This window comes from Centroberyx affinis, unplaced genomic scaffold, assembly GCF_046629955.1.
Source record: "Centroberyx affinis isolate AG114_WGS23_722 - 3 ecotype Tasmania unplaced genomic scaffold, CSIRO-AGI_Caff_v1 ptg003280l_1, whole genome shotgun sequence".
NCBI classification, from domain to species: domain Eukaryota; kingdom Metazoa; phylum Chordata; class Actinopteri; order Beryciformes; family Berycidae; genus Centroberyx; species Centroberyx affinis.
In genome coordinates, this window is record NW_027281297.1 from 25,001 (window position 1) to 42,500 (window position 17,500).

At 44.2% G+C, this 17,500-nt stretch overlaps 1 protein-coding gene across 1 annotated transcript in view; it reads right to left on the bottom strand.

Moving 5' to 3' along the window:
* Positions 1–5,659: 5,659 nt before the first annotated feature.
* slmapa (sarcolemma associated protein a) overlaps positions 5,660–17,500 on the bottom strand; it is a 35,301-nt gene continuing 23,460 nt past the window's right edge. The window contains exons 17-20 of the mRNA XM_071538473.1: positions 17,497–17,500; positions 15,622–15,784; positions 15,298–15,425; positions 5,660–6,332 (exon numbers count right to left, since the gene is read on the bottom strand). The exon at positions 17,497–17,500 is cut by the window's right edge and continues 5 nt beyond it. Of these exons, the coding sequence (XP_071394574.1) occupies positions 6,230–6,332; positions 15,298–15,425; positions 15,622–15,784; positions 17,497–17,500 (398 nt within the window). The 3' untranslated portion in view covers positions 5,660–6,229. The remainder of the gene's footprint in view (positions 6,333–15,297; positions 15,426–15,621; positions 15,785–17,496) is intronic.

Consider the following 17,500-nt stretch of genomic DNA (forward strand, 5'->3'; position numbering starts at 1 on the left):
AACAAGTGTAATTTTTGCAATGATGAACCACAACGCATTTATTTTACCACATTGTGTACACATTCAATTACTTTTTGGACTCGAATAGAAGATTATATATTGTGTAAAACTAATCAAAATATTAAAATTGAGTTTAAAAATGTCTTTACATTTTTTTGAACAGGATAAATTTTGAACAGGATAAATATAACATTGAATTAATTAATAAACTTATTGATTCTATATGGTAATTTTCACATCCATAAATGCAAAATAACAAAAGTTACTCCCAATTTCACTAGATTTTTATGTGAATTTAATGAATATATTAAGACTCTCAAACTTATAAACACTAAAAAAAAAGTAATGAAATTGTACGGTGAACTCTTTAAAGAAGAATAACATGTTTTTTTATTTATTTAAATTCATATTCCTGTTTCTTTGTATACTACTATGCTGAGCACATGGCTGCACTGTTTGTATATTTGAATGTTTTATTTAATAAAGATCGAAAAAAAAAATATATATATTAAAATGTTTCACACCTCATTTTGTCGGCTTTTAAATAAAATGTTTGTTGTCATCAGTTCAGAAGCAGGACTGAGTCACATGACCAAAGCTCCAGATCACATGACCCACTGGAACGCCAGAACCGATGACACTGAATCATCACCCGGACGACGGCCGTGATGTCACACAGACCGCTTCATGAATGACATCATCAACTGGAAAAAAAAAACCTACGAGAGCTGAACTGGAACGTCAGGAAGGCTATCTGAGATTCCACAGTGTTTTATATTATCAATACTGAATATCATAAAACATCAAAGGAACCTTTCAGCTGGTGTTTGGTGCAGAGCATGTGATGTCATCCACACATCATGACTGAATGTGTTTGATTTGTTGATCTTTTATTTGATTCTCCGTTTCAAAATCAAATCAAAGATCCGTTCCAGTTCAGGCTTCAGATGAATCTTCGTTCTACTCACCTTCCTCATACTTCATTTGTTCGTTAATGTGTCAGGTCATACAATTCAGCGTATGCATTAAATTCACAGTTTGTTGATATGTCACTATTCAAAAACTCAGTAAAATTTTAAAAGAATTGCCTCCCCACAACTTTATTATTCAAATTGTTGAGACGTTTTCTCTGTTTGAATTTGATATTTTTCATTTGTAAAGTTTGTAATGGCATGTTTTTGCTCTGTAATGTTTAAAATCGGGACAGAGAGAGAGAGAGGGAGATGAGAGAGAGACAGAGAGAGAGAGAGGGAGAGAGAGGGACAGAGAGAGAGAGAGAGACAGAGGGACAGAGAGAGAGAGAGGGAGATGAGAGAGAGACAGAGAGAGAGAGAGGGAGAGAGAGAGAGAGAGAGACAGAGGGACAGAGAGAGAGAGAGGGAGAGAGAGAGAGACAGAGAGAGAGAGAGGGAGAGAGAGGGACAGAGAGAGAGAGAGAGAGAGAGGGACAGAGAGAGAGAGAGGGAGACGGAGACAGAGACAAAGAAATTTTAAAAGAATTGCCTCCCCACAACTTTATTATTCAAATTGTTGAGACGTTTTCTCTGTTTGATATTTGATATTTTTCATTTGTCAAGTTTGTAATAGCATGTTTTTGCTCTGTAATGTTTAAAATCGGGACAGAGAGAGGGAGAGGGAGATGAGAGAGAGGGTCAGAGAGAGAGAGAGAGGGAGAGAGAGAGAGACAGAGAGGGACAGAGAGAGAGAGAGAGACAGAGGGACAGAGAGAGAGAGAGGGAGAGAGAGAGACAGAGAGAGAGAGAGGGAGAGAGAGGGACAGAGAGAGAGAGAGAGACAGAGGGACAGAGAGAGAGAGAGGGAGACGGAGACAGAGACAAAGAAATTTTAAAAGAATTGCCTCCCCACAACTTTATTATTCAAATTGTTGAGACGTTTTCTCTGTTTGATATTTGATATTTTTCATTTGTCAAGTTTGTAATGGCATGTTTTTGCTCTGTAATGTTTAAAATCAGAGTAACGCTGTGGAAGTCATGGATATTTTATGATGAAATAGTTAATTATCAGCAAAATTGTAAGGGGCACCGATCTCTCTTCTATCACATCTGTCTCACTGGTTCAGTCATTTAGTTTAAAGGTTTTGATAACAAGCAATCTTCAGCTGTCTCAGTGGATTCTGAGTGGAAACACCACAGGAGACTGAAGCTGCAGTTATGAAGGAACATCCAGGTCTTTAAGTTTGTGCTTCATTTTCATCTTTACCGTACAACCTTTCTTCTGCTCTCGTGCGACTCTGCGCCGTTCGGCCATGTTGGAAACGGTGATGATGTCACGATTCCCGCTGCGGCTGCGGTCAGGCCGGATTCACAAAACCCTCTTAAGAAAAAAAAAACTTCTCAAGTGCCATTTTTTTCTTAACTTTAGTCTTAAGAGAAAAAATAGGAAAAAATGCTATTCTCAAAAACAGTTCTTATTTTCTTAAATTTCTTATGTTTCTTCCTAAGAAAAAACTTAGGAATAAATGGTATTCTTGGAATGAAAGTTCTCAAATTTGTTCTTGATTTTTTTCTTAACTTTAAGACGGCCCTTCACCTGTCTTAAAACTCCTACAGTGAAAAGGTAAGCCTCTAATATCATATATTTAAACACATTTTAGACAAGTAGGTTATAGTTCAAAGTCTTCATAGGTTCCCCTACACCTAACATTAAGATGAACATTTATTGTAAAGCTTTATTTGGTGTAGGGCCAGGTAGGCCTCTGTCTCATGTCTGTTGGAAATAAGCTGCAAATTTTACAGTAACCAACAGCAACCAATGTTTAAATCTTTGCTCTAGTTGCTCTAAATAGGTTTTTCCACAATTGTTTTGTAGATGGAAGCACTTTGGGTTGCCTCCTAGCCTTGTCTCCTAGCCTCCTAGCCTTGTCTCCTAGCCTCCTAGCCTTGTCTCCTAGCCTCAATGGCAGTAAGCCTAAAGTTTATTAACCAGAATTAATTCAGGCCCTATTTTGAGAAGTTCTTAAGTAGAAAATTAAAGAAATGTGTAAGAAATGAGACTGTCACTAAGAAAATATTGAGGAATTGCACTTCAGAGCCTTCTTAAGAACTTCCTAAAATTTCCTCTTATGTCATTTCTTAAGATCGATCTTAAGAACACATTGGTGAATCCAGCCCCCGTCAGACTCGATCCTCTGACAGAACCAGGAGATCATGTGACTCTTCCCGGCCAGAAACCCCCTCAGACCGGATCTGACACCAGTTGAATGCGGGGTTCGGTTCTGTTCCAGTTCACTTCACGTTCTGTTTCCTCGGAGTCGGACTCGGCTCCACGTACTGAACTGAAGTCCACATGCGTCCTCGGTCCAGCTGGAGGACTGGACCTGGACCTGGACCTGGACCTGGACCTGGACCGCGGTCTGGATGTGAAGCAGCTGGAGGAACAGAAGAGTCTGAAGCTGGTTGGTGGGTCAGCTTGCTACAACTTTAATCCAAACATCGCTCTGCATATTCAATACATCATCATCATCATCTTCATCACCTCTACATAGCTCTCTCTCATATCTCTAAACAGTTTTAACAAAATAAGTCTAGTAGCACATCATTCCATAACTTTGCCTTTTTATTTTACAATTCTCTCTCCCTCTCTCTCCCTGTAGTGTTTTTCTCTTTAAACATCAGGAATATTTTGTTCGTTGTTTTTTTATTTTAAACACAGAGACAAGACAGAGTACACACTGACGATGAGAAACGCTGCTCCGAGTCGAGTGTGAGGTCCGACACACACACACACACACACACACACACACACACACACACACACACACAGATTCACCACCTAATAAGTTAGTTTCTGCTCTGTGGCACAGGGAGCGCGGGAGCGGCCATGTTGGAGGAGCACCGATCACAAAAGGAGTCACACTTCTTCCTTCCTGGAGGAGAAAATCAAAATGGCGTCTTCCTCTGCCCGCCGCTCTACTGGATGATTTTTTTTTCCTTTTTGAATTCCCAGACTTTTAAAGATCTTAAGTTTGTGTTCAAAGCAGAATAGTGATGAGGAGTTTCCAGACTTGTTCCCAAACCCCCTCAGTACGTTTTTGTGTCTTTTCATACTTTTTAAAACTCAGACATTTGGGTCATCGTCCTGGAGCGTCCCCGGAGCGTCCCTGAGCGTCCCGGAGCGTCCCCGGAGCGTCCCGGAGCGTCCCCGGAGCGTCCCGGAGCGTCCCGGGGCGTCCCGGAGCGCCCCGGAGCGTCCCCGGAGCGTCCCGGAGCGTCCCGGAGCGTCCCGGGGCGTCCCGGAGCGTCCCCGGAGCGTCCCGGGGCGTCCCGGAGCGTCCCGGGGCGTCCCCGGAGCGTCCCGGAGCGTCCCGGAGCGTCCCGGGGCGCCCCGGAGCGTCCCCGGAGCGTCCCCGGAGCGTCCCGGAGCGTCCCGGGGCGTCCCCGGAGCGTCCCGGAGCGTCCCGGGGCGTCCCGGGGCGTCCCCGGGGCGGCGGCGGGACGCTGCTTCGATGGGGAGAAGCGATGAGGTTAAACTGCTTCGCTCTCCTCTGGCTCCTCCAACATGGCGTCTGACCGCCTCCAGCTGCACAAACACTAAGCGTGAGAGTGTGCATCAGAGTGTGTGTGTGTGTGTCTGTGTGTATTCAAGTGTGTGTGTGTGTGTGTGTGTGTGTGTGTGTGTGCGTGTGTGTGTGTGTGCGGTTGTGTCCGTGTTTGTCTACACACACATACACAAACTCGGGTGTTAGTTACATCAGAGGCACTTTAACCCCGTTTGTGCCCAAAATAAAACACAGAAAATAAATCAGATTTTTAGAATTTGGCTTGGATTGAAGTCCCCCCCACCCCCCACCTCCCCCTCCTCCTCCTCCTCCTCCTCCTCCCCCAAACATCGACAAACGGCGTGTTGAACATCCAACACAGCCGACTAAAAACAACAGAACAGAACAGAACAGAAGAGCGCGGAGCGGAGCCGGGTTTCCTGCTGCCGCCTTCAGACGAACGAACACTTCCCAACGCTCCGCCTGCAGAGTGAACCAGAGGAAACGCAGTACAAGTACACAGCAGTACTGCGTTCAGTACTGCGTTCAGTACTGCGTTCAGTACTGCGTTCAGTACTGGCAGCCGAAACAGTCGGCAGGAGGAAGACTCTGCTTCCTCTCTAACTTCCCCATCAAGCAGATTTCCACTGAGTCCAAACGCAGCGTTTCTGTGTTCACTGGGGAATCATCAATTTATTGGCTCATTGATATCTGCTGTCTGTTTATTAGAAACGGGATCTGGTCCGGACTGATGAGATGATCTGATGCAGTTTGATCGATTAAAGATTTACTGTCGAGCCGATCGATCGATACACACTGGCCGTCTACGGGAAGACCTGAACCTGAACCGACTCTGATGAGACACTTTGATCAGATTCCACACAAATATGGATCAATATTTTTATTGTTAGGCTATCATTAATATTATCTAAGGTTTCAGTGGAGAGTTTCAGTGTCCCATGATGCTCTGAATGTTCCAGAGGCTTTTCATCCTGAAGAGAAGGAAACTCTGAATACTGGGAAGTTCGGACATGATATTGATCAGATATCAAATATCAGCAGCTACAATCCAAAAATATCGGTATCGGCCTTCGAAAACTAATAAGGGTCAAACACCAGCAGCTGGCTGGTGCCGATCGATTTCAATGAAGAACGAACGAGACCTTTTTAATGAAAAGGCAGCATCAGAGCTCTTCTTCTGTGGTGGCCGGTGACCGCGGTAAAGACGGTGAACATCGTCTCAGTCCGTCCCATCGTTCGCTCCTTCCTCTGGTCCACAGGCCGGACATGGAGCGGGGGGGGGGGAAGTGTTACCGGCCGGCTCCGCCCCGCCCGGTCGCAGCAGGACGGGCGCGGCCGTCGTCTCGGGCGGGTTTTACGGCGGGAAGCCCGGCCCGCCGCGGACCGGTCCGACACCCGGAAAAAATCATCAGAGACACGAAACCAAAAAAACTCCCCAACACAGCTGAGAGAGAGCCGAGAAAAAAACAACGAAAACCCCGAGAAAAAAATAAAAATAAAACTAAATAATGAACCGAGACGCGTCTGGATCCTCCGGAGAAACCACAACCTTTATATTCCCTCTACAATTATGTACAATTACACTTTATACAAGTAAAGCAGTGATGCTCTCCTCACAGCGCTGTGTGTGTGTGTGTGTGTGTGTGTGTGTGTGTGTGTGTGTGTGAGTGTGTGTGAGTGTGTGTGTGAGTGTGTGTGAGTGTGTGTGTCTCAGGTGGAGCTGCTCTTGGAGAAGTTGGGGTAGAGGACCGCCGCCGTCACGGCGACCATCACCGCGACGACCGGCATCCAGGGGCTCCAGCCACTCTGAGAGAGAGAGAGAGAGAGAGAGAGAGAGGGAGAGGGAGAGGGAGAGAGAGAGAGAGAGAGGGAGAGGGAGAGGGACAGAGAGAGAGAGAGAGAGAGAGAGAGAGAGAGAGAGAGAGAGAGAGAGAGAGAGAGAGAGAGAGAGAGGGAGAGGGACAGAGAGAGAGAGAGAGGGAGATGAGAGAGAGGGTCAGAGAGAGAGAGAGAGAGAGAGAGAGAGAGAGGGAGAGAGAGGGACAGAGAGAGAGAGACAGAAAGAGAGAGAGGGAGACAGAGAGACAGAGACAAAGAGAGAGAGAGAGAGAGAGAGAGAGAGAGAGAGGGAGATGAGAGAGAGAGAGACAGAGAGAGAGAGGGAGAGAGAGGGACAGAGAGAGAGAGAGAGACAGAGAGACAGAGACAAAGAGAGAGAGAGAGAGAGAGAGAGAGGGAGATGAGAGAAGAGAGAGAGAGAGAGGGACAGAGAGAGAGAGAGAGAGACAGAGGGACAGAGAGAGAGACAAAGAGAGAGAGAGAGAGAGAGGGAACACAAACAGAAAAACAGAGAGAACATCAAGTTAGTTTGCAGCATGTAATCCATTATTTCAGCTAAACTGGACCAAGACAAACCAGGAAAGACAGAAAGAGAGAAGAAGAAAGTAATAACGAAAGACAGAAAGGAGACAAGAGAAGAAGAAGGAAGAAAGGATGGAAGAAGAGGAGAGAAAGAAGAAGAGAGGGCAGCAGAAAATAAAAAAGGAAATTAAAAAGTGAGAAGAGGTAGAAGAAAAGAGGAAGGAAAGATTGAGGAGGCAAGAAGAGAGGATAGAAGAAGAGAAGAGAAAGAAGAAGGAGAGAGGGCAGTGGAAAATAAAAATGAAATTAAAAAAGTGAGAAAAGAGAGAGAGAAGTAGAAGAAAGTAGGAAGGAAAGGTTTGAAGTAAGAACAGAGCAGAGGCAGCAGAGTAAAGACAGAGAGTGAAACCAGTTTCCCTCCAGATCCAGACTGGAAACACTGGTTTCACATCCAAACCAACAGAGACGACAAGCAGCAAACACAGCAAACTGACAAACAAGACGGAGAGAAGATGGAGAGAGAGTGTTAAAAAAAGAAAGAGATGATGAACGAAAAAATACACAAGTATCAAGGGTTGGAGGGAAAACCAAGAGGCAAAACATGCAGATAAAAATATTAGAAGAGGAAAGAAAAATAAAGAATCAAGTTGAACCAGCAATCCTGCAGTGAGTAAGAAAAAAAAAGAGATGAAAATGAATTTAAATGAGAAGAAGCACCAATCCTGTAGTGAGAGATGGAGAAAAAAGCTGAATAAAATAAAATAAAATAAAATAACAGAGATTAAGCACAAACCCTGAAGCAAAGAAATGGAGGGAAAGAGGTGGATAAAAAAAAACAAAAACGTAAACAATAAAAAAAATACTAAAATAAAATAAAGACCAACCCTGTTGCAAGAGATGGAGGAAAATGATGCATAAAATGAAATGAAGCAGCAGCCTGACATGAGGAAGAGACAGTGAGGCAGGCAGGAGCTCCAGGAGCTCCCGGAGGTTCAGGCAGTGTGTGTGTGTGTGAGTCATGAAGAGTGTTGAAGGAGCGCTGCGGCCCGGCGGGTTGAAGGGAAACCTCTGTCTCTACTGACACCTCAGCCCACCCACAACAAACTGATGCCATTTCCCACTGAGACAAACACAAGCTAGTTAGCGTATGACGCGAAATTCGCCTCAGACGCGTATTCGCGAGTTGAAATTTTTCAACTTGAGCAGAAAATCCGCGTGACGCTGTGTCGCCAAACATCCCTGACGTCCTGACGTCCTGACGTTGAATCACAAAATGGAGGATAAGCTAATAGTATCCGTCTCTGGGCTCCCGGAGCTGTATGACACAAGTCTCCTGGCAGACAGAGACCGTAACAAAACGGAGAGAGCTTGGAAAAAAGTCAGCGAGGAAGTTGGATTACCTGGTAAATTCTGAAAATATGTGTCTGTTCCTTCTGTTATTCCAGCTATCGGTTGTACTTTACTATGAACCAAGTTAGCACAAGCATTAGCCCCAGTTAGCACAACCGTTAGCACAGCTGGCTTTCCCGGCATAACGTTACTTAAATATTCGCAGGTTGTGTACTTGCGTTACTCGCACGAGTAATTAAACTCCTGGTGCCTGTTATATAATGTAACTGTAGTTTGTAGTAACGTACGAGTGCCACAAGATGGCGGTATGCCACGAGACGGCTCGGCCGGTGGAAGTCTCCGGAGCGTGCCGTCATCGATTACCGTAATTATCGGTAATGCGTCACGGTAACAAAAAAACGGATACCTAACGAACCCCAACAGAAGCAGATCAGAAAACAAGGAGGCTTCGTACTAAAATATGAGCAAATATACTTATCAAACAGAGGGAATTAGAAATAAAGGCCTGTCTCTAATATAAGCCTGCTTCCAATAAAGGCCTGGTACCCTCTGCAGCTGAGGGAAATAAAGGCCTGGGACAATATTAGAGGAAATACGGTATTTACCCAGGTTGTCATTGTCCTAAACCATAAATTTGAATTAATTGCTAAAATCGATTTATCGCCCAGCTCTAATTGTAACTAAGTGGTTCAGCGAGCCACAAGCTAGCTCCTCTGCTAATGAGCCGTTTTAGTCGAGCTTAAAGAGGAACTAAACCCCAAACCCAAACCTGTGACACAGACATGACACTGTGCCCGACATCGACAGGTAAACAGCATGCTACTGAACTGGCAATCTGCTATTGGCTGATCTTTGGTGCCAGGTGATGATGTCACCTTCTATAGAGTACAACCCAACCTGGCACCAAAGATCAGCCAATAATTGTTCTAAAATATGACTATTAGAAAATCCTACACATGTTGCCTTTAAGTTTCTCTACAACGGTGGTTCTCAACGTGGGGTCCGGGAACCACCAGAGGTCCTTGAGGGGGTTCCAGGGGGTCCCCGGCAAAAATGATGAATTGTTAAACTTCATTCGTTATTTAATTTACAATAAGTTAACACAACTAGAGAATGCAGAAGAATGATCCCTCTGCCATCTTGGAAGTAGGGCTGCACAACTAATCGAGAAAAAAAAGAAGAAGAAGAAAATGTACGGAATAGTACGGAATACTACAATTTCCAAATCACATGAGGCTGCAATTATTTTATCAGACTGGTGGAGCTCAAAATGGATCCTAAACACAGTAATCTGCTGCTGAGCCCAATTTTATATGGCACCAAAGATCAGCCAATAGCAGATGGTCATTTCAGCAGCATGCTTTTTACCTTTAGATGTCAGGATTTACACAGATCTGGGTTTGGGGTTTACTTATCCTTTCAAGACAAATGTAGAAACTTTTCCCCCCTTATTGAGACAAACACCTGAAGCTGTCTGGGTTAGTATTTCTTCGGTGTGACAGGAGGTTTCCCTTCAGAGCAGAGCGGTGCGTCTCGTCCCTTCAGCAGTTCACCCTAACCCTAACCCTACTAACCCAAACCCTAACCCTAACCCTACTAAGACCAAACCCTAACCCTAACCCTACCCCAACTAACACAAACCCTAACCCTAACCCTGTGGGGAGAGTCACGTGATATATAACTAAGACCTAACCCTACTAATCCAAACCCTAACCCTAACCCTACCCCTACTAACCCAAACCCTAACCCTAACCCTAACCAACACCTGAAGCTGTCTGGGTTAACATTTCTTCAGTATGACAGGAGGTTTCCCTTCAGAGCAGAGCGGTGCGTCTCGTCCCTTCAGCAGCAGAGCGACTGACAGGCGGACTGACGGACGGACAGACAGCCATGCTTCAGTTAGTGCCACAAGATGAAGACCGACCACCACCACCGTGATGAAGAAGATGACAACGAAGAGGTGCAAGAGGTGAAAAGACCGTCTTGGCCAATCAGAATTCAGGGGTTTCAACTCGTAAGAAAGAAAACTTTTCAAATTTTGTCCTTTTTAAAATGGTATTCGCCACATGACATCGTCTTCCAGGTGTAAAAAACAAAAATCTAAAAAAGCTTCTTGACCAGGAGACCGAGTCAAACTATTGATAATGAATTAGAAAATGAGTCTAAACTTCAAGAGAAGAAAGACTGCAGTGAGTGGCAGACATGAGGCTTCTGGAAAAAACACTATGAAGAAAACTCAAGTCGCTCTTCTCTTCTAGTTTTGTGTTTCTTTAGAAAATGTATTGAATTATAATACATTCATAAAGCTTACTGATAACATATACAGGTTCAATGATATATATATATTTTTTTCCGATTTATTGATAGATTTGATATCAAAAGCTGTGACCCAGAATTCAGGAAGGACCAGGATGATATTTTCTCCTCCCATCTTTCCTTCCAGAGCAGGATGGATGGATGGATGGATGGATGGATGGATAGATGGATGGATGGATGAGACAGAGAGAGAGACTGTAATGTTCTGTCGGTGTATACCTTTCTACCACAACTGGCCGAAACACCAGTAGAGCAGAGCCAGGACAAGGCCCATGAATATGGCTTGGACAGGCTGCAATATGGATGGCTAGAGGGAGGAGGAGGGGGGGAAGGGGAGGGGGGGAGGAGGAGGAGAGGGATAACAAGAAATCAGCCTGCAAATCAACCAAAACCAACATGGAGGATGGAGCAGCTACAGCGAAGGGGGCGGGGGGGCGGGGCTCTGATTCTACTGAAGCAACCTTTAAAATCAAACACAACAACTGAAAACAAGGAGGGACGGGAGGAGGGAAGGGTCAAAAAAGAGAGAGAGAGAGAGAGAGAGAGAGAGAGAGAGAGAGAGAGAGAGAGAGAGAAAAATAAAAAACAAGGGAAAGGGGGAAAGGAGAGAGGGAGGGAGAAAGAGAGAGGGAGGTTGGATTTGACAAAGAAAGAACGGGGGAGAGAGAGACAGAGAGAGACAGAGAGAGAGGGATTTGAAGGGAGGCAGGCTCATGTTGTTGTTGTTGTTGTTGTTGTTGTCAGATATCCGGTCACATGATCAGGCGTCTCTACCAAGCGTCACAGCCATTTCCACACCACAGCCACATTCACATTCACAAAACACCACAGAAGAAGAAGAAGAACTCCCGTCCGTCACCAGACTCTCTCAGTCTGCAGTCACAGCATCATCAGCCTTCCTCATTACCTCCCTCCACAGCAGCGTTCATTTATATTATATTTTTGGACTTAAACTTCCAATAATGCTGATATTTTGTGATGATGTCGTTTACATTTTATGCCAAAGAATTAAAAAAAAAATGTGTTTCCCCCAGAATTTTCTTCTAGTCAGGGTGGAAAAGCCTCTGAAACATTTAGACTGAACTCTGTGCTATTTTTTTTTTTTTGCCTGGTTCCTTAGGTACTTTCAAAGTAAAAGCAGGTCCAATAAGACTGCTGCTAACCAAATCTGGAGTCATTCTGATTTCTGAAGGTTTTTCAAAAAAAAATCCAAAATGGCGGGAACATTTTTTTAGGCAGACTTTATGGGTCCTAAAGGCAAAAATGTTCAGCATGATCTGAACCAAGTTGCAGAACTCTATGACTAACGGGGACCTCAGAGTTTGGGAGCTGATTACAGTCAAAACATCCCATTGTAATAAATGGATGATATCTGACCAGGTCATCAGCCTAACCTTCATGCTATGCTGCCCATTGGATTGAATGAGGAATGCTAAAAATGCAAACTACATAAAAAATACACAGCCCAAATGTGTCTGGTGAAGAAAAATTAAATTCATTTGTCGACGTTATCACTTCAAAATAAAGTTACATTCATCTGGTCATGTGACTCTGGATCTTATTCTGAAAAGCTTTGAGAATACAGAACCTGAGGAGAGAGGAGAGGGGGGGAGGAGGAGATGAGGAGAGGAGAGAGGAGAGGGGAGAGAGGAGGAGAGAAGAGAGGAGCGGGGAGAGAAGAGAAGAGAGGAGGGGGGAGAGAAGAGAGGAGAGGAGAGGGGAGAGGAAGAGAGGAGGAGAGGAGAAAGGATATGAGGAGAGAGGAGAGGAGAGGAGGAGGGAGTGGAGGAGAGGAGAGGAGGAGGGAGTGGAGGAGCCGAATGCAGGTGGGAGAGAGAAGAGAGAAGGAGGAGAGGAAGAGGAGGAGAAGAGAGACTAAGACACTAGAGGAGGAGGAGGAGGAGGAGAGGAGGGGAGTTCAGCTGATCTTCTGTTATTGATTAGCCAGGATGAAAAGCCAGGAGAGGACAGTGATGTCACTGCAGACAGAACAGAGGTCAGAGTTCCAGAAAGACCTACAGTATATTTACACCATCATTTAGTGCAAATCTTAACTACAGCTGATTGATTTGCAACAAATAATGGTGTATAGGTCTTTCTATTCACAGTGTGATTGTTTGTCTGTTTTTGTTTTGGAGCTCTAAAGAACAGGTCCCCATTGACTTCAGTTGTTTTGGAGAAGGCTGCTACCAAGTTGTGCTGCAGCCTCCCTGTGTGTTATATGGACTAACAAATTTCACCTGAGTTTCATTTGGCATGAGGGGGAGCAGATGATGACAGAATTTTCATTTTTGGGTGAACTATTCCTTTAAACACCCACATCTTCTAGAACAGATGACCGACTCCATACGGCTCCAAAAAGAACTGGGAGAAAAACGGTGGGGAAAAATGGTGTGTTTGTTTAGCCAATGAGACGGATCTTTCATCATTATTGTATGTATCATGTGCGATATTTTATTTTAAATCAGGCAAATTTGCCTTGATTTATTGATCACCCCATGACCTCATATTTGTTTGCTTTTTTTATTTTTTGTTTCTTGTTTGCGTTTTTGCTTGCTGTCCTTATAATGTGAAAAATGTTCATAAATAAAAAGTAAAAAAAAAAAAAAAGAAGAAAAAGAGACTGCGCACCAAAAACAAATTATGGCTGAAATTACAGAATTCTATTATCAGTCCTCTATCTTCACATTGGGCCTCATTCACCAACCGTTCTTAAGAAGAAATTTCCTCTTAAAACCCACTTGCGCAGTTTTCACCAAGATTCTGACATTCACCAATTTTTTCTTATTTGGGATTTGTTCCGAATCTACGCACACTCAAGAGCACACTGACACACATTTGAGTGCTGACATGTTGGTGCAAAATAAGTGGTTATTGCGTTTCCTTCAATTCTACAGTTGTATAATATTATAGGATTTAAATTACAATAATATTTTTATCATTTATAATATTTTTTAATAATTATTTTACAAAGTATTATGGTCTTTTAAAATAAATAAACACTACTCTAACACTTAAAAATTATAAAATTCAGATTCATATAAATAAATAATAAATTATGTTAATTGGGATCCCATGCATCTTTTTTGTTTTATTTTATATCCACTACTGACACTACTAAACATGACAGCTCGTCTGGTGTTCATTTCCTGCAGCAGCACCTCCACTTCACAACTATTGAAGTTTTTTTTTACGTTTGGAGTCCGGTGCTCCACCTCTTTAGACTTTTGTTTGGGCATTCTTGACTTTTCTTTTAAATTTCTGTGTGTGATTTCTGTGTGCACACGGCCCTGCGGTCTCATGCCCTTTTATGGGGATTGGCGGGGCGTTTACCTATATGCTAATTAGGATCATCTGGCACGCGCTTTCAATTGACGAGGACAATGGGATTCATCATTATAAGAACACAGGTGGGAACAATTCTGCGGTTTTAAGAACATGTCATGAATCTGACGGAGACTTTTCTTAGGACCTTTCTCAAGAACAAATTTAAGAAAAAACTTAGGAAGATATTGCTGAATGAGGCCCATTGTCCTTCTGTTTTACTGATCTGTGTTCAATCTCTTGTTCTCTAGACTGTGAAGCGCTCTGTCACTTTGTTTTGTGCTACAGTATATAAATAAAGATTTAAAAAAATAAACTGACGTCTATGAGAACAGAGACGTTGTTTCCTTCCATCCTGTCTGACTGACTTTCAGCAGAAGCGTGTTGTATTTTATTTTTTTCAGCCTGCTCAGTCTGTGTGAGTTCAGGGCTGCTGTGACATCACCGTCCCCTCCTGGCTGCTGCTCCCAGCCTGCTCCTGGGTGTGTGTTGTGTAACAGGGTGTGTGTGTGTGTGTGTGTGTGTTCTGCAGCAGCGACCTTCCACTGCTGGAGAAACACGGGGGAGTCCAGGTGTGTGATGTGTGTGTTAACAAGTCACTACAGAAACACCGGCCTGGTTAATCTGCGGCTCATTAAAGATCACATGACATGTTGGAATCAGTCTGCAGCTTTACAAACACTGAGAGACTTTTTAAATGGACGGATCTGCTGAGGCAATCACATCTGTGTGTGTGTGTGTGTGTGTGTGTTGTGTGTGTGTGTGTGTGTGTGTGTGTGTATTTGCATCCAAGCAACCATGTGAATGTGTGTGTGTTTATTGAATCTTAAATTGTTAGCCCTCCCTTGCAGCATCTTAAGGCTGGTCTATTGCTCTATCTTGTGTGTGTGTGTGTGTGTGTGTGTGTGTGTGTGTGTGTGGACTCACGGTGCTGGTCTTGTCCTGCAGAGTCAGTGTGTGTGTGTGTGTGTGTGTGTGTGTGTGTGTGTGTGTGGACTCACGGTGCGGGTCTTGTCCTGCAGCATCAGTGTGTGTGTGTGTGTGTGTGTGGACTCACAGTGCTGGTCTTGTCCTGCAGCGTCAGAGTGTGTGTGTGTGTGTGTGTGTGTGTGGACTCATGGTGCTGGTCTTGTCCTGCAGCGTCAGTGTGTGTGTGTGTGGACTCATGGTGCGGGTCTTGTCCTGCAGCGTCAGTGTGTGTGTGTGTGTGTGTGTGTGTGTGTGTGTGGACTCATGGTGCGGGTCTTGTCCTGCAGAGTCAGTGTGTGTGTGTGTGTGTGTGTGTGTGTGTGTGTCTGTGTGTGTGTGTGTGTACTCACGGTGCGGGTCTTGTCCTGCAGAGTCAGTGTGTGTGTGTGTGTGTGTGTGTGTGTGTGTGTGTGTGTGTGTGTGTGTGTGTGTGTGTGTGTGTGGACTCACGGTGCGGGGTCTTGTCCTGCAGCAGCTTCAGGTTGCTCCTGCACTGCTCCAGCTCCTGGTGGATGTTCAGCTTCTCCTGCTCTGTTCTCTCATAGCGCTGACGGAGGTCCAGCAGCTGGGACTGGGTGTCTTCATACTGACACACACACACACACACACACACACACACACACACACACACACACACACACAGGAGTCCAGTGTCCCATCACTGCTGTACATCATCAAGTTATCAATTACAATGACTTAAGTTGACTCTTAAGGACTTGGAGGAAATGTGTGTGTGTGTGGTGTGTGTGTGTGTGTGTGTGTGTGTGTGTGTGTGTGCACACCTCTCTCTGCAGTGTGTGTGTGCGGGCCTGGGCCTGGTCCAGCTGGCTCTTCAGCTTGCTTGCGTCCTGCAGGTGTTGGTTCTCCAGAGAACCCAGTTTGTCCTGCAGAACCTCCTCTCTCTTCTCCAGAGACTCCAGACTGCTGCTGAGAGCCTGACTCTGCCTGCCTGGTGCTGCAACACGCAACACATCAACATGTCAACAACACGCCAACATGTCAACAACACATCAACATGTCAACAACACGCCAACATGTCAACAACACGCCAACTGTCAACACACGCCCACATGTCAACAACACATCAACATGTCAACAACACATCAACATGTCAACAACACGCCAACATGTCAACAACACATCAACATGTCAACAACACGCCAACATGTCAACAACACATCAACATGTCAACAACACGCCAACATGTCAAAAACACGCCAACATGTCAACAACACGCCAACATGTCAACACATCAACATGTCTACAACACATCAACATGTCAACAACACATCAACATGTCAACAACACGCCAACATGTCAAAAACACGCCAACATGTCAACAACACGCCAACATGTCAACAACACATCAACATGTCTACAACACGCAACATGTCAACACCACATCAACATGTCAACAACCCATCAACAACACGCAACATGTCGCCAACATGTCAACAACATGCCAACATGTCAACAACATGCCAACATCACATCAACATGTCAACACCACATCAACATGTCAATATGTTAATCACGTTAATCAAGCCATAGCTATTTACTACTAGCAAGCTAAGAAAATATACTTTAAGACAAGACAATAGTCGCCATAAACTATTCGATTTTTTATAATGACTATTCGAAAATTTGAAAATCATGACCCATCCCTAATGTCAACAACATGCCAACATGTCAACAACATGCCAACATGTCAAAAAGTCAGTAACACACCAACATGTGAGTAACATGCCAACACTTCAACATGTCAATAACTTGTCAACATGTCAATTACATATAAATAACACACAAACATGTCAACAAAACATGTCAACTACATATAAATAACACACAAATATGTCAACAAAACATGTCAATAACATGTCAACAATACAAGTCAATAACATGTAAACAACATGCCGTATCGTGTCAATAACACAAACATGTCAACACAACAACATGCCAACACTTCAACATGTCAATAACATGTCAACAACATGTTAATCATCAGTTTACTGAACTGCAGTCAGACTGAAGAATCCTGAACAGCAGAAAATCCTTTTCAGACAGAAACATGTTCTGCTGGAGTTCAGCAGTGTGTCCCACAGTAACATGTCAACACGCCAACAACACGTCAGCTACACCCAACGTGTCAATAACATGTCAACATCACACCAACATACCAATAACAAGTCAAAAACATCGATAACATGTGAACAACATGTCAGTGTGTGAGTGTGTCACACCACAGGTTGACTGAACCGGTTCTTTAGTTCACATCAGAGTTCTGCAGGAGTCCAGAGTCCCAGCAGATTGGCTAGCTACTGAAAACCTTTATTTAAACCTTTATTTAAACCTTTATTTAAACCTTTATTTAAACCTGTTCTCTCTCAGCTCTGTTGGGAACACGCAGCAGAGTCTGTCCATAGAGAACACACAGAGAGACAAACAGCTCCACACTCTGCTAACCTCCGCTAAAATGCTTCACCTGACTGCTGATTGGTCTGTCCGGTGTCCGGTCAGCTGTCAGTCAACTGTCACCCCCCCCCCCCCCACCCCCCCCTCCTACTCCCCTGTTCTTCCTGAATCATCTCCTGCTGTCAGTCAGTCTGTTCCTCTGTCTTCCCTCTGCTGCTGGATCCAAAAGTCTGGACTTCCTGGACTTCC